The 17848-nt window shown below is 43.2% G+C and overlaps 2 protein-coding genes and 1 long non-coding RNA gene across 6 annotated transcripts in view; 1 reads left to right on the top strand and 2 right to left on the bottom strand.

Annotated features, from left to right (window-relative positions):
* The window catches only part of TENM2 (teneurin transmembrane protein 2), a 2274099-nt gene that overhangs the window by 731316 nt on the left and 1524935 nt on the right, over positions 1-17848 (bottom strand). The gene's annotated exons all lie outside the window — the stretch shown is intronic.
* Positions 9715-13181, bottom strand: LOC127055596 (uncharacterized). The gene is made up of 2 exons (XM_050962789.1): positions 12441-13181; positions 9715-10275 (listed from the first exon to the last, which is right to left on the bottom strand). Exons 1-2 carry the CDS (start codon positions 12961-12963, stop codon positions 9770-9772), a joined length of 1029 nt encoding a protein of 342 aa, XP_050818746.1. The 5' UTR covers positions 12964-13181; the 3' UTR covers positions 9715-9769.
* LOC127055681 (uncharacterized) lies at positions 10589-11885 on the top strand. 3 transcript variants are annotated; one of them, XR_007775549.1, is made up of 5 exons: positions 10589-10685; positions 10899-10951; positions 11111-11217; positions 11431-11588; positions 11696-11885. It is a non-coding gene; the product is annotated as an uncharacterized LOC127055681 (long non-coding RNA). The 3 variants fall into 3 exon arrangements; XR_007775547.1 differs by having other exon boundaries at positions 11059-11217; XR_007775548.1 differs by lacking the exon at positions 10589-10685 and having other exon boundaries at positions 10853-10951.

Genomic DNA, 17848 nt, shown 5'->3' with positions numbered 1-17848 from the left:
TCCAATATGCTAAAAACAAAATTAGCACCAAGAAATACAATTTAAAAAAATCCTTAAAATTACGCATTTTCTGATTTACTTCTGAACATAGCTAGAAAGAATGTTAGTTTTAATTATATCATAATAGATGTACTTAGGCAAACTGACAATTAAAAGTGGACATTGAGCAGACTGCAATAAGAAAATGCAGTGTGTGAAATATTTAGAAATAGCATGCATGACATAAAACTAAGTATTGTGTGTGTGTGTACATTCATATACATTAGTTAGACTGAGATCTAGTTTTATTTATATTTTACATATTTATATAATGTGAATATAAAAATGAGTTCTAAGACTAACAATAAACTGTGTATGTACACAATGTGTGTGAGATATACATCTCACACATATATTGCATATGCACAAATAAGGCTTAGACCTAGTTGCATAAATGAATAACTGGAAAAAAATGCAATATTCCAACTGACCCAACTATTCTTTAGTTAATGAAATACCTAAATCTTTTAATCAAGAAGATTTCAGACAGTGGAAAGTACAGTTTTACATGAGCAAAGATCTGAATCTGATCCTAGAAGAATTAGAGGAAACTTTGGGTGAAGTCTTACAGACTTTCTGGGTAAAGAGAAAGTGGAAACAAATATAATGCAGAATATATTCTTGAGATGCTTGCTTTGGTTTAATTTATATATACATACATACATACACTCCTACATTTAACCTTGATAAGTTGAATTAAAACAATATTAACATTCCAATTTACCAAGTTTATTTTTATTGTGCAAAAATATACACAGGCATTATTCAAATGAAATCACACTTTGAGCAGAAGTATTGTTGCTTGCTTACTTTGTTGACCTACCCAATCACCTGAGTCTACTTTACTAAATCTACATTGCACTCACTCTCTCTCACCACACACACATACACATATAGCTCATATCACAGTGGTTTTATCGTCAATAACCCCCCCTTTCACATAACTGCATAATTATGAGCTCATCTTGAAATATGAAATTTTAGAAAATATTTTGACAAACATAGTTTAGTTTCATTTATAATACCTCATTATAGTGTACAATATATTTTACAATATCTTGTAAAATTATCATCCAGTTAATGATATGGCATCCCATTATCACTTCCCTCTACTATTAAATCTAAGACAAGAAGTGGGGTGAAACTGAAAGTTTAACGAAAAAAGTATAGGGCTGATGGGTTAGTGGAAGTGATAATTAGTGAGGTTCCATTATAATGGATTTTGTTACAAGTTCCTAATAACTTACCAATTAATTGCAAAGCCAGTGGTTCATCAAAGGTCATTCAAACACAATACTCGGTTTTGAATCATTTGTTACAAACCCGAACCAGAACAAAAAAAAAAAAACCCAACTAATAAAGTCTAAGGGAGAGGGCCAAGCATGGAAAATATGCGCAAAAACTTTTAAATGTACGATGAATGTATAACTAGGACCTTCTTTATTCCAGGACACAAAAGGTATGTCTACACTGCAATTAACAGATCCTCCTTCCCCTGTGGGAGTGTCCCTGAGCCCCAACATCTACACTGCAATTCTAGAGACCCACAGTCCAAGGCTGAATCAGCTGACTCGGACCAGCCACAGCTGTGCCATTCTTCTTTTATAGCCAGGTAGAAGTACCCAAAGTGAACAAATTTCATGGTAACAACTCCTAAATTCTGTAGCAGGACCCTCTAAATTCCATGACAACCTTAAATTTATTGGCAAAAAAAAACAAGGAGTCCTTGTGGCACCTTAGAGACTAACAAATGTATTTGAGCATAAGCTTTTGTGGGCTAGAACCAACTTCATCAGATGTACGAGGTGAAAAATACAGGAGCAGGTATAAATACAAGAAATATCCATTATTCTTGCTTTCTTGCACCATGCAAAAACACAGGTAAGGCTTCCTCTTGTGGGAAAAATTGCAGAGCAAGAAGTGGCTGCAGGCAGGTCCTGTTACAATAAAACAGAAAAAAATGGGGTGATCCTGACAACAGCAAAATAGGGAATTCCATGGCATCTTAGGAAAATGCCATACTGTAGAATACTGACTGAAATGAATGGAGCATCCCACAGTTGTCAGAGCTATTGTGTCAGACTCCCAGGAGATGCCAGATGACACTTACATTATTTTACCTCAGAATTGCAAACTGAGCAGTCAATCACATGCATCATTTGGAACGGGAAGTACGCAATCAGGCAGTAACGGAGGCGGGAAAAAAGCAAACACAGTGCAGTACTGTTTTAAATGTAATTTAGTACAAAATATAAAGGGAAAGTTTAAAAAAAGTTGACAAGATGAGGAAACTGTTCCTGTGCTTGCTTCTTTTAAATTAAGATGGTTAAAAACAGCATTTTTCTTTTGCATAGTAAAGTTTCAAAGCTATATTAAATAAACGTTCAGTTGTAAACTTTTGAAACAACCAAAATATATTATTCAGAGATACGAATAATATCTATTCCCAAGATGTGTTTAACTCTGAGGGTTCTACTATAGTTCACATCTTCAAGGTGTCCTTTGCAATCAAAATGTCTAGTATCCATTTTTTTTAAATGAAAGCTCAGATTCTGGAGCACAATTCTGTGTTAGGGAGTGAATTCTACAGGAAATTGCACATCTGCAGAATAATTTGTGTTATAGTTATAAGCAACTGAATTACATGGGTTATTATTGTATGTCTACACCGGATCGGTGGGTAGTGTTCGATGTAACAGGGATCGATTTATCGTGTCTTGTCTGGACACGATAAATCGATCCACTAATCGACGCCCGAACTCCACTTCAACAGGAGGAGTAAGCGCAGTCGATGGGGACGCCACGGCAGTCAACTTGCTGCCGTCAGGATGGCCAGGTAAGTCAAACTAAGATACTTCAACTTCAACTACTGAATAGCATAGCTGAAGTTGTCTTTCTTAGTTCGAACCCCTCCCCCCGCTAGTGTAGCACAGGCCTGAACATAAATGTAGGTGTTGCTACTGCACCATGCATAACATTTCTTTTCTACGTATAACTAAGCACTGTATTCCAGATGTCATCTACCTAGCTCCTTTGACATGCTTGAATATTTACCACCACTTGTATTTGTTTAGCATTGGTGTGCACCGAAGGGTTATTGGGTATCTTTTAAAACTGTCTTAGATTTTATCAACCAGTACTTCATATCCTTCTCTTGCTCAGTGTTTTAAAGCTTATGACCATTACTGATATATATATATTGCTTCATTTTTTGTGCCCAACTTCATATCTCGCCTTCTCTGCATTCAGATGCATAAGCCACTTACCTGAACAAAATTGTAGATGATCAGTGTTAAGTCCTTAAGTCACCTCTGCTAGTCAATTCCCTCATTCCCAAACTGCATCCTCTCAGTAGCGCCTTTGGGTTTTGAGATCAAATCAAAATTGGATCCACTCAAGCAGCCGAGCTTTGATACCATTCTTGATGACCTTTTAAAGTTGTCATTTAAGTACTTCACAAGCTTTCCTAAAGTACAGATAAAAGTATTTCTATGCCCATTCACATCAGCACTTCTTGTATTAGCTTTTTAAAAATCCTCTTCTGTGTGTTATGTATGGGCCTCCATTTTGTGAATATGCGCTAATCACTCTGGGCCAGATCTTCTCTCTGGGATGGCCTTGAGACTCTGGCAGACCTAAGAAAATCTAGTTCTGGGGCACCTCTTCCCACTGCTCTCCAGCAACATCCTTGCTTCTGTGTGGGGAAAGGAGTCAAGATAAGCTGTACTACTAAATGGAAAGATCTGGGCACAGCTCTGCAGGCTCTCCGCTTTGTGATATGTGATTGCCCTGAAGGTCAATTGGACACTTCTAGTTTGTTTGGGTTGTTTTACACTCTTCTCACCTGTTAAAATCAATATTATACTTCAAATCTTACATTAAATCTACAGTTTTCTTGTTGCTCCTGGATGTAAAGTGTATGTTATCTTACAGCTAGTTCATCTCTCTTTAAAATGAGCCTATCAAGAGAAAAGTGCATATGTAAAAATTGTACATTCTTATTTCAGAGATCTGCTCCCTTCGTATATCACCATTTAGATCTGCTCACTTTACTAAGTATCCCCCATCAGCCCATACTTTTTCCTTTCGTTAGTACTTAAGACTCCAGTTCACTCCCCAGCATCTACAGTCATACATGCTGGAATTAGGGGTGCTGGGAGTGTTGCTGAACCCCTTGTCTTGAAGTGGTTTTCAGTATATACAGTTTGGTTTAATGGCTCTCAGCACCTCCACTTTACAAATTGTTCAAGCACCCCTGTCTGCAGTGGTCCTATTAACACAAGTATATCAAATACAGAATTGTTAACTAAGTTCCACTTGCAGAATCTTTACTATTGATGAGCACCAAGAGAACTCTGCTTGGCTTTCAGGTCTCAAAGGTTTTGGAGATACCAGTTAAGAGAAAATCTCTAACTGTGAACTGGGCAAACCATTCAGACACACAAACATGGAATCTCAAAAATCATTTTTACAGAGTAGAAGCTAAACTTTCTTCATAACCTATGTGCAACTTATGAAATCAGAAATATAAAGTTGAACAGAAATGCAAGGAAAAACAATATTGAGAGCAACATGCCCAAGACCAAGACAGTGAAAATAAGTAAAATATCTCAGTTGTAGAGCCCTAAATCTTGACCTGTTCTCTCTATGTTTTCCCCATGTGGTAACATTTTATTCTTTGTTTTTGAGCATAAATACAAGTCTCTGATTCCATGGTATCTTGGTGAAATGCCAAATTACGGTGTTCATTCCATTTTTGATTGAGACAGCAACAAAAAACAAGGTCAACACCAACTTAGGTTACCTTATGTGAGTGCATTTCTTTTCAGATTTAAAATATACATCATAGTGGCATTACAAGCTTAACTGTGGCATTTAATACCGTGAGCTTTAAAATAATTTTAAAAGGACACAAGCGATTTTTAAAAATTATTTGTCCTCTTACGCTCTTGTGCAATAAACCCTCTGCAATACAAAACAAAAATATTATTTTTGTTACCAAATCTGTCTTCCATTTTGCTAGGCTTCGATAGTGATATTACAATAAGTGATGTAAACTTATTGTTTCCATGAAAGAAAAAGAAAAATTCAAACTTTTGAACCATTTAAAAAAATAAGAAGGGAAGGGGAAGACAAAAAAAATATGTAGGTCAACAGGGGCTGATGCAGTCCTACATCCCACAGGGTTTGATATGTTTAGTGTTGATGGATGTTGTTCCTGAAAATTGTTCACCCTTTGGCATTCTCCCAACCAGTTAATGGTTGGTCCCACAACGATGTACTGTGTGTGTGTGATCCTGTGCAGAAACCATTTTCCATCAGAAATAGGGAGTACAATCTCCAGAAGGGTTGGAAGAGGTCAGGGCTAAGGGCTCATATCCCATATTGCACTCTAAATGGGTGGCAATGCTGTCACTCACTTGTGTGAGATCTAAGGACACTGGCAAGAGTTCTATGCGACACTTCAGAACTCTCCCAGGGTCTCCTGACTGCAGCCTCTCAACTCATGCCCCATAAAATGTAGCCTGTGACTTAAAGCCACAATCTGGCCTTTAATTTAATTATAGCCTTTGATTTTTAATTTCCCCAATTTCCCTCTATTGTTACTCACACCTTCTAGTTAACTTTTTGAAATGAGCCACCCTGATTACCACTACAAAAGTGATTTTTCATACCATTGATAATAAATAGCCCACATTAATTCAATTGTCTTGACCTCCCACTTGGTAAGGCAATGCCCATCTTTTCATGTACTGTTATATATAACTTCCTACTGTATTTTCCACTCCATGCATCTGATGAAATGGGTTTTAGCACACGGAAGCTTATGCCCAAATTAATTTTTTAGTCTCTAAGGTGCCTCAAGTACTCCTTGTTGTTTCTGTTGATTTTCAGAGTCATTCTCTGCAAGTCCTTATTTATCTATACAGTAATTATTTTAAATCATGTATCTCACAGCAGATGCATTAATCATTTAGACACAGATTAACACCATATAATGCTGAAATATTTCCTTGCTCTACGGAAATTTGATATAGATTTATTTCCCCTGCTTTTTGTTCTTCTATATAATTGAGGGACACTACAACTTAGATACAATTTTATCTGTCACTTTGGTAGTCTGAGGGCTTGTCTACATCAGAAAGTTGCAGCGCTGGTGAGGGAGTTACAGCGCTGCAACTTAGGAGGTGTACACATCTGCAGGGCACCACCAGCGCTGCAACTCCCTGTTTGCAGCGCTGGCCGTACTCCCGTTTTGTCTCGGGTGTAGAGGATCCAGCGCTGGTGATCCAGCGCTGGTAATCAAGTATAGTCACTTACCAGCGCTTTCTTGACCTCCGTGGAATAAGCAGGTATCCCAGCATACCTGAGGAAGCCTCTGGTAATCAAGCTGGTCTCCTTCCCCGGCTTGCTCTCGCGTTCCCCGAACCCCGAGCAAGCAGGTCTCCTTCCCTGAGGTTTGCTGGGTGGTTCCGGGAACGCGAGAGCAAACCGGGGAAGGAGACCAGCTTCGCCGCAGTTTGCTCTCGCGTTCCCCGAACCCCCCTGCAAACCGCAGGGAAGGAGACCTGCTTGCTCGGGGGTTCGGCGAACGCGAGAGCAAACCGGGGAAGGAGACCAGCTTCGCCGCGGTTTGCTCTCGCGTTCCGCGAACCACCCTGCAAACCGCAGGGAAGGAGACCTGCTTGTTCGGGGAACGCGAGAGCAAACCGCGGCGAAGCTGGTCTCCTTCCCCGGTTTGCTCTCGCGTTCGCCGAACCCCCGAGCAAGCAGGTCTCCTTCCCTGCGGTTTGCAGGGTGGTTCGCGGAACGCGAGAGCAAACCGGGGAAGGAGACCAGCTTCGCCGCGGTTTGCTCTCGCGTTCCCCGAACAAGCAGGTCTCCTTCCCTGCGGTTTGCAGGGTGGTTCGCGGAACGCGAGAGCAAACCGCGGCGAAGCTGGTCTCCTTCCCCGGTTTGCTCTCGCCTTCCCGGAACCCCTTGAAGCCGCCCAACAGCGCTGCAGTGTGGCCACATCTAACACCACTTGCAGCGCTGGTTGCTGTAAGTGTGGCCACTCTGCAGCGCTGGCCCTATACAGCTGTACTAATACAGCTGTAACAACCAGCGCTGCAAAATTTTAGATGTAGACATGGCCTGACTCTTTACCTTAATAATATAACTTGAGTCGTGAAAGGTCTCCTCTGCCCACAAAACTGATTTTATTTACTATCTGACATATAAGTATAAAGCTGAGAAAAAGAAGTTACTTCAAAACAATTGAAATATTTGATATTAGTTACATTACAGTAGAAGTCTTAAATACATTTAAAACAACATAATAATGAAAAAAATATCATTTTATGTTATGTCCGGCTGTTCCCAATGATAGTGTCAGGTACGTGCAATGAAGGTGCTGATATAGGAAAGTGGCAGCCAAAACCAAATGTAGTCAACCTAACTCAATGATTGCTGACATACATGCCTCATCATAATACCCTTGGAAGAAAAAATAAGCCACCAGTAAAATATAAAGTATCATCCAGCTATCTTCTTTTATGCTATAGCTGGCTATTCTCCTTAAGATGTTAGCATTTAGCCTGGTTTAAATTCATACCAATCTGAAAAATTTGCTCATGGGTACAGCTGCACTGTATTTGTTCCTTTCAATGTTTGCAGTGGTGCATTATTAGTGGGTATCTTGAGTCTACATGCTGTCTCCTGCTTCTATTTTTCATTACTATGGCCTGTGTTTTCTTTGATATGCCATTGACACTCAGGTCTATTTAACTCTCCCCTTTAATCACTGTAAATCGGGTATTGTTTAGTTGCCTTCATGACATCAAGATTAGTAATTTTATGAATCCCAGGGTGAGAGATTGCTGACTGGTCCCAAGTGTATGCTGCATTGCACTCCTAATCCATACCATTGACATGGTTGTTCTGACTCCATCCCAAAACATAACACTGAGGCCATGTCTACATCTAAAACTTTGCAGCGCTGGTTGTTATAGCTGTATTAGTACAGCTGTATAGGGCCAGCGCTGCAGAGTGTCCACACTTACTGCTAGCAGCGCTGCAAGTGCTGTTAGATGTGGCCACACTGCAGCGCTGTTGGGAGTGATGCATTGTGGGCGGCTATCCCACAGGGCACCTCGTCCCACAGCGGCGCTGGGGCTTGTGGGAAGGGGAAGGAAGTGTGATTGTCCTTCTGCTTCCTGTTCCTGTTCCAACGGCCAGCGTTGCTTTGGTACACATGCGGAGCACTGTGGCAGCATTGTGACTCTAAAGCGGTTTTTCTGCATTATCTTTCAAGAATGGATCCTCAGGTACTGAATACCTTACTAATGACTATTGCCAGCACATCTCGCCTTACTGTGGATCTAATCCTTAGGCTGCTAAATGTGCGTGTGACTGACATTGAGGAGTCGGACGATGGTACTGAATCGCATCAATATGCAGACAGTACAATGCTAGTGGCAATAACAGACGTGCTCTGCTCCGTGGACCGGCGCGTTTGGGCTCGGGAAACCAGCACTGAGTGGTGGGATCACATCGTCCTGCAATCATGGGATGACGAGCAGTGGCTGCAGAACTTTCGTATGAGGAAAGCCACTTTCATGGGACTTTGTGATGATCTCGCCCCCAACCTGCGGCGCATGAACACGAGATTTAGAGATGCCCTTTCTGTGGAGAAGCGGGTGGCTATTGCAATCTGGAAGCTGGCAACTCCAGACTGTTTCCGATCTGTGGCGAACCAGTTCGGAGTGGGAAAGTCCACCGTTGGAATGGTGCTGATGCAAGTTTGCAGGGCCATTAATCGAACACTGACAAGAAGAACCGTGACTCTTGGTAACGTGCAGGACATTTTAGATGGCTTTGCAGAAATGGGCTTCCCTAACTGTGGAGGGGCAGTAGATGGGACGCATATTCCTATTATCTCTCCACCCCACCTGGCATCGGAGTATATTAATCGCAAGGGGTACTTCTCTGTGGTTCTGCAAGCGCTTGTGGATCACCGTGGGCATTTCACTGACATTTACTCTGGATGGCCTGGAAAGGTGCACGATGCACGCATATTTAGGAACAGTGCCCTGTTCAGGAGGCTTAGGGCCGGGACCTTTTTCCCAGATCACAAGATAACAGTAGGGGACGTGGAAATGCCCATCGTGATTCTGGGAGACCCCGCTTACCCATTAATGCCATGGCTCATGAAACCATATACAGGGAAGCTTGACAGGAGCAAGGAACGTTTCAACTACAGGTTGAGCCGCTGTAGAATGACTGTGGAGCGTGCTTTTGGCCGTTTGAAAGCTCGCTGGCGCAGTCTGTTCGGGAAGCTAGATTTGATGGAAAGCAGCATTACCGCAGTTATATCCGCGTGCTGCACCCGCCATAATATTTGTGAAGGGAAGGGTGAAAGGTTCAGTGAGGAATGGACCTCCGAGGTTAGACGTTTGGAGAATGAGTTTGCTCAGCCAGAGAGCAGGGCTAATAGGGAGGCCCAGGAAAGGGCTTCAAGGATTAGGGATGCTATAAGGGAGCAATTTGATGCTGAGAGCCAGCAGTAATGTTTGGTGCATGTGTTGTGCTTTGCTTTACCTTGCTGTGTATAATTAACCATTTCTGTCACCAATAAAACATATGGAAAGAAATACAAACCAAAACCTTTTATTTGTCATACAGTAAAAATCAGGTAAGGGGGTATGGGTGGTTCACAGTACATTCAGAGGTTTTACTATTTCCTATTTTACTCAATTGTAACCGTCTGATGCAACTCACCATTACTTTGCTGCAGAATGATGGGGGTGGAGTGCGCTGGGTAAGAATTAAACATATCTTGGTTACTAGGTGATGTTATAGGTGTTGGGGGCAGCTGATGATAATAAGGAACTGGGTGCTGCATAAAGCTATTTTGAGGATACACAGGGGGACAAGGAACAGTGCTTTGGGAAGCCTGTGGGTTAGCACGGTATATATTTGCCTGCATGGCTACAAGAGACTCAAAAGACTTGGTTTGGCGAGACAGGAGTCTCATCATCTGCCTGGCTATTCTTTTGGCAGACAATTCCTGTCTCCTGCTTTCAGTCAGCCTCCATTCCTGTACACTTTTTCTCCACTCCTCAGTCTTCCTACTTTCCCTGTTGTAGTGGTTCAGAACGGTCTTGATCAGCTCCTCTTTTGATTTCCTAGGATTGCGCCTCAAATTCTGCAATCTACGTGAGGCCGGTGACACAGCTGCATTACTCGAGTTGCCTAGAAAAAATAGAGATAGAGACATGTAATACACAGGGGCATCATTGTTTATTATCAACTTTTGAAGGACATTGGAAACTGTAGGTAGCATCCCTCTCACATACCTCACATAACACTGTAGAGTTCAAGAAAGCTAAGACATGTCTAGCAATGGGGTGAGTACTTTTGCTTAAAATTCTCCCATGTTAGTGGGATGCCTTGGTTCCTGCTCGGAAGGGGGGCCGGGTGAGGAAGAAGCACCCCGCAGGACACGGTTCCCGCTTGGAAGGGGGGGTGGGGGGCGGACAGAGCACACCGCAGGGCAGGTTTCCCGCTTGGAAGGGGGGTGGGGGACGGACAGAGCACACCGCAGGGCAGGTTTCCCGCTTGGAAGGGGGGGTGGGGGACGGACAGAGCACACCGCAGGGCAGGTTTCACGCTTGGAAGGGGGGATCGGTGACGAAGAAGCACCCCGCAGGACACGGTTCCCGCTTGGAAGGGGGGGGTGGGGGACGGACAGAGCACACCGCAGGCCAGGTTTCCCGCTTGGAAGGGGGGGTGGGGGACGGACAGAGCACACCGCAGGCCAGGTTTCCCTGCTTGGAAGGGGGGGTGGGGGACGGACAGAGCACACTGCAGGGCAGGTTTCCCGCTTGGAAGGGGGGGTGGGGGACGGACAGAGCACACCGCAGGGCAGGTTTCACGCTTGGAAGGGGGGATCGGTGAGGAAGAAGCACCCCGCAGGACACGGTTTCCCGCTTGGAAGGGGGGGGTGGGGGACGGACAGAGCACACCGCAGGGCAGGTTTCCCGCTTGGAAGGGGGGTGGGGGACGGACAGAGCACACCGCAGGGCAGGTTTCCCGCTTGGAAGGGGGGGTGGGGGACGGACAGAGCACACCGCAGGGCAGGTTTCCCGCTTGGAAGGGGGGGGTGGGGGACGGACAGAGCACACCGCAGGGCAGGTTTCACGCTTGGAAGGGGGGGGGTGGGGGACGGACAGAGCACACCGCAGGGCAGGTTTCACGCTTGGAAGGGGGGATTGGTGAGGAAGAAGCACCCCGCAGGACACGGTTCCCGCTTGGAAGGGGGGGGTGGGGGACGGACAGAGCACACCGCAGGGCAGGTTTCCCGCTTGGAAGGGGGGTGGGGGACGGACAGAGCACACCGCAGGGCAGGTTTCCCGCTTGGAAGGGGGGGTGGGGGACGGACAGAGCACACCGCAGGGCAGGTTTCACGCTTGGAAGGGGGGATCGGTGAGGAAGAAGCACCCCGCAGGACACGGTTCCCGCTTGGAAGGGGGGGTGGGGGACGGACAGAGCACACCGCAGGGCAGGTTTCCCCGCTTGGAAGGGGGGTGGGGGACAGACAGAGCACACCGCAGGCCAGGTTTCCCGCTTGGAAGGGGGGGGTGGGGGACGGACAGAGCACACCGCAGGGCAGGTTTCACGCTTGGAAGGGGGGATCGGTGAGGAAGAAGCACCCCGCAGGACACGGTTCCCGCTTGGAAGGGGGGGGGGGGGGACGGACAGAGCACACCGCAGGGCAGGTTTCACGCTTGGAAGGGGGGATCGGTGAGGAAGAAGCACCCCGCAGGACACGGTTCCCGCTTTGAAGGGGGGGTGGGGGACGGACAGAGCACACCGCAGGGCAGGTTTCACGCTTGGAAGGGGGGATCGGTGAGGAAGAAGCACCCCGCCTGGATGCCTACGTGCTGGGAAGGGCAGGGGGGGGGGTGGATTGGGGCAGAGGAAACAGACCGCCTTGCGCTGGGGAGCCGTGCTTCTAGCTACCTGCCCTCAATTATCCCTAAACTATCCACAGGCTTTCATAATGCCAGACATATCACTGCTGCGTGTTACCAAGGAAGAGCGGGAGGGTCTTCTACAGGAATGTGGATACCGCCCTGGCCCCTATGCAGCTCGCCTGTGTGCGGCCATGGTCCCCCCACCCCTCGCTGCACAGTGGATCGGACGAGTTAGCCTGACCGGGACAGGGACCACGCTGGCTCTACCTATAAACTTGTTAAAGCACATTGCCCAAGATCTAGCTGCAACTTTTCAAGAGATTACTCAGGCAGATTACACAGATGTCATAGATCACATCAATGGGCTATTCCACGTTTAGGCATGCATGCAATCAGCCATAACGAAAATCCTGCTATCACAAAGCATTGCAATCTACTTACCACGAGCACGATCCTCAGCTTCCTCATCAACGTCCGCTTCCAGCTGCTGTGACTGGCTAGTCTCCTCAGGGCTGGAGAAGAGCTCCTGGCTGCCTGTGTCCTGAGACTCCGGGGTGTCCCCCTCAACGCCAGTAGCATCACTGTATTCATCCTCTACACCATCCCCCACTTCTCCCTGCTCTGAACTCTCCATCGTGCTCCTAGGATTCACGGTGGGGTCACACCCAAGTATGGCATCCAGCTCCTTGTAAAACCTGCAGGTTGTGGGGGCTGCTCCTGAGCGTCGGTTTCCCTCACGGGCTTTGCAGTATGCACTCCTCATCTCCTTAATTTTTACTCTGCATTGCAAGGCGTCCCGTTCGTGGCCCCTTCTCATCATGGACTGCGATATCTGACCATAGGTATCGTAGTTTCTCCTTCTGGAGCGCAGCTGTGTTTGAACAGCCTCATCTCCCCACACACTAATTAGATCCTGCAGCTCTGCATTGGTCCATGCTGGGGCTCGTTTGTTGCGTGGAGGCATGGTCGCTGAATGATTGATTGATTAATTGCACTCCACGCCTGACTGAGCAAACAGGAAGGTGATTTTTGAAATTTCCCGGGGCATTTAAAGGAGGGGTCAGGTGAGCACAGGGCAGAGGAGTTTTCTTGATTACCAGAGAGGTATCCTCAGGTATGCTGGGATACCTGCTTATTCCACGGAGGTCAAGAAAAGCGCTGGTAAGTGTCTACATTGCATTACCAGCGCTGGATCACCAGCGCTGGATCCTCTACACCTGAAACAAAACGGGAGTACGGCCAGCGCTGCAAACAGGGAGTTGCAGCGCTGGTGATGCCCTGCAGATGTGTACACCTTCAAAGTTGCAGCGCTGTAACTCCCTCACCAGCGCTGCAACTTTCTGATGTAGACAAGCCCTGACTTGCTTTCATAGTGCCAGCTGATCTTTCTTTTAATAACTATCTTCTTGATACATAGACAAAGTGCTTACAAAATGTTACTTGGTTCAAAATACAGCTTAGCAGGAAAGATCTTGATAGGTTAGTTCATTCCTTTTTCATCATCCATTTTGCTTAGTATAATTTTGTTGAAGCGCTTAATTCACTGGCTTTATTTTATCCCAAAACACTGAATCTTGAGTCATTCCATGTTCTCAAACATATTGCTCCCTACTTCTAATCTCTTCATTAGCTGATCAATAAAACATTCCATAACACAATCAGTGATTGTGGGTCAGAGCCCAGCCTTTAAATACCATAGAGTTGGGCACTCTACGAATCTGAACAGAATACAATTTACATTGCTTCGGGGATGCAAATGGGTCATAAAACTGCTATAACGAGCTAGCTGAAGATTCCCCCTGTGTTGGAAAATGTTCATGGAGCATAGACTGAAGGTAGCAAATTCCACCCCATCTTCTCTTGCAGCCCTGGGTATAAAAGAGCTGGTAAGCGCACTGCTCTATTTCAACAATGCCTGTCTGGCATAAGGGCCACACTGGACAGTTGCAAAGCAGGATCAATAAGTTGCAACACCCACAAATGTAATTCATGGCAAATCAGTGTTTTAGCCCAGTAAAGTCTTATACCCTCCACCTGATCACAACCTCACAATGTCATCTGTCTTTTAAAAAAAAACATAATTAGACATGCATCTGACAAAGTGGATATTCACCCACGAAAGCTTATGCTCCAATACGTCTCTTAGTCTTAAAGATGCCACAGTTAGCGGCACAGTTAGTCTTAAAGGTGTCACAGTTGCTTTTTACATAATTAGAATGGCTTTTGGAGGGGATGGGGAAGGTAATTAAGTTAATTTAGGATTTATTCATGAATTTGCCATATTTATATACCAAGCAAATGATAGTGATCCTTTTAGTTTAAATGGCTTTACATTAGTTTCCATTACAAGCCAACCTACTTTTAAAGTCAGTCTTATGTTTTCACAACATAGAATGTAAGGGCACAAATATGCAGCTCACACTCATGTCTTTCATGAGTATAGGCCTAATTCTGTAACTATTGTAGGGTTAAATTAGCCTGCTCTTCAGATGGTATAAAGTAGCACCACTGAAGAAGATGTTAATTGAGTGACACTGATTATATCAGCTGACAATCTGACCCATATATTGTACAGGGCAGGTTCTACCCTTTTATTCATGCTAAGTTGTACATTAGTGAGTAATTTGTGATTAAGCATCAGTAAGAGTGGCAGAATCTGGCCCTAACCAAATTCATGTGGGCATAGGTTGGGATTTGAGCATCTCCAATGTTATTCTTGGGGAGACAGTATCATTTCAAACCCACCTCTAACTATTAACAAAATCCTTGTATTAACACCCACCCTCCATGGTAAACTCTTTTTTACAGGGGTTACTATTATAAATCACCATTTGCCATCAGTAACCACCCAGGATCGTGTGAGATACTGTTATTGCCACTTAATAGTGCCCCCTGTAGATGAGACGCAACTAGCAGAGCAGCAAGAGAACAGAAAGCTTTGGAACTCTAATAAATTTGAGTGTATACCCCACAACCTGTGGGTCTCAAAAACTGACTCTTTTTGCCTACCTAGCATAAGGTACACCAGGTGCGAGATGAATCAAATTTGCTTATAAATGTCTGCTGTACATTTTTTGGATGAATACCTGTAATGACTTATGTAACCAGAAGCTCTGAATTCAGTTGATCATGGTCACAAGAGTATTGTTTGCCCTTACATATTCACATTCTAGTTGGATGCCTCTCTTACAAGGGATCACACCAATTACAGATAGCATTATAAAAAAGTTACATTTCAAGACGTGATGCTAAATTCTAGGATAATATATTGAAAAAAAAAGTGTCAGCACTGTAAAAATAAAAAAAAAAAGTGTTGTTTTTCCAACTGGATCTTCAATATCCTGTTTTGTCAGGAAAGAGTTTCTGCCCAAGTAAATCAGCAAATTTAAATGAATTGACATTAAATTTATCAATATGCATTTCAAACCTGTTAATTTGAGGCTCACACAACTCTAATTTAAGATAACAGTCAATCATACCAACCCTAAAAGCAAAAAAATTGTCCTAAACCTTGTAAATGGATTTGAATTAGCAGAAGTGTTGAAAATTGTAATATTAGTGTAATTTATAGCAATTAAGATACCTCTGTACTACTTGGAAATGTACTGAGAAGTACCAACATTGATTTAATATTAAAAGAAAATTGACAGTTTATTATTTTGAAGTGGAATGATAGAATTTGTGATTAACATCTCAGTATCAAAAATGTCACCTTTTTAGAGCTGTAATAGTGTATTGCAATAAAGCAGCTGAACCATGTCAAGAAAAAAGGGCATGCAGTGCTTTAAATAAACTCAATGAAATCTATGCATTGTGAGTTCAACTAATGCGTTATGGGCAAAGTATAAAATTCCATACCAAGAAATGTCTTGTTTTATGCCTATAACTCCTGAAACTGTACTGGAGAATGCATTTCTCTTGAAGTGTAGATTCTTGTTTCTTCCTCTTCAGGAGAAGCAGATCTAACAGGTTATTGATTTGGTTCTGAAGGACACAGTGTTTATTATGTAGGAAACCATTGCTGGACACAAGTGAAAAATTAATGATGGCTTTGTAAGTGTCCAGGCAGTGGTGCTGAACCCTAGTGGGGCACCTGTCAATCCATATGACAATACATTCCCAAACTTCATAAAAATCAGTGATGTGAAAAAGAACTGATTTTTTGAGCTAAATAGGATTTGTCAGAGAGAGAGACTATGAAGTTTTCTGAAGTTAACACCTCTGCTTGCATAATAGACATTTCACATCTGTGTGAATATTTTACAGCTAACCACACGGAAACATTTAGCATCATAAAAGCTTTACTAAATACAACGCTAATACTGTGCATTCAAAAGTGAATCTGATATACTTAGTCTTGCACATCATTTTACAGTGTCCTTCCTGTTTTGGTAAACAACAGTTTGAAAAATTACCTTTTGGAAATGCATTTTCTAGATAGATTAGATAGAGGTAACTCTCAGGGTGAAAAGTGTTCACCAGCAAAACCCAATAAGCTGATCACCATGTCCACCATGGTCAATATTAAAACTGACATTGACCTCAGCAGGGGTAGACTCAAACCCAGTCTTTGAGCTTGAATAGCAATGGAAAGAATTTCCTTAGTCAGTTCATTCATTTGAAACAATTACTGGGACTTATCCAAAGCCTAGTGAAGTCAATGGGAGTTTTTTTGTGGTCTTCAATGGATTCTGGGTCAGGCCATTAAGTGAATGTATTGTATGCATGAGAGTACAAAGCACATAAGTTTATCAAATAGTAGAGTGAGTCTTTGTATATTTACATATATACATTTTTAACACTGGTTGTTTGCTTTCCTACTATATGTCATTATTATTAAACATACACCCCCGTATACTTTGATGAAGAAATGCATGCCACAATATGCATGAAAATACAAAGATTATGGGCTAACTTCTTGTCTCAAATACATGCCTACTGGTTCCCCTGAAATCAGTGAGAGTTGCTTGTATCTACTGAAGGCTAAATTTGGCACTTTAAGTCTAACTTGGTCACATATTTCTAACATTCTGAAAAGTTTCATTTTTTTTTTGTTCATCTTCTTTAACATTTAACTGCCTGCATTTCAAATCCTAACATACTGGTACTGCTGAAATTGGCACGAGCGGGGGTGGGGACTGAATATCCGCTTTGCCTAGAAGAAAGCTTAAAATAAAATAAAAGTCCTTTTCAGATAAATACCTGAAGGTGCTGAATGTGCCAACACACCATAATTTAAAATTCCCAGATAACATAGTAGGGAGTCTATTGCAGTAGCTGACATCAAGCAGTTGCCTTGAATGTTTCTATTGATGCCACAGTGGAACACTATTCTTTATCTCCCCACAATGGCTTATTTCAGAATTAAACTTGATTATTTTTGTGTTTTTTAGAGGAACTTTGGCTTATACACTCCTGCATTATTTACATGTTAGTGTGGAGAATTACTGAAGGCAGGCACTGCACTGCTATCGATAGCAAGTCATCTTCACTAGCTAGGCATTTTTTTAAAGTAGGCACAGAATGTTCCTGAGAAATTAGTTTTAAGTTGTTTTATATGAATTTAACTAATTTGTAAACATTTCAAGTGGAGTTAGCTTAATGTAGCTTTTATTTACAACAAATCATTGCCCGTGTGTTTTGTCCTACATGGTTCTGCATTAAGTAATTTACCTTTTTTTTTTTAATTAAACAGTTAAGAATCTATACTAAACAGACATATACATATCTTTTTGAGTCACTCCGATACATACATTTGCATTATAAAACCTTGCATGTACTTACCATTACATTATTAGAAACCTTAGATTCAGATAAAGCTTTCAAAATTTCATGAGAACACCCGAACA

This window comes from Gopherus flavomarginatus, chromosome 7 (genome assembly GCF_025201925.1).
Source record: "Gopherus flavomarginatus isolate rGopFla2 chromosome 7, rGopFla2.mat.asm, whole genome shotgun sequence".
Lineage (NCBI taxonomy): Eukaryota > Metazoa > Chordata > Testudines > Testudinidae > Gopherus > Gopherus flavomarginatus.
This window is presented reverse-complemented; position numbering and strand designations above follow the sequence as displayed.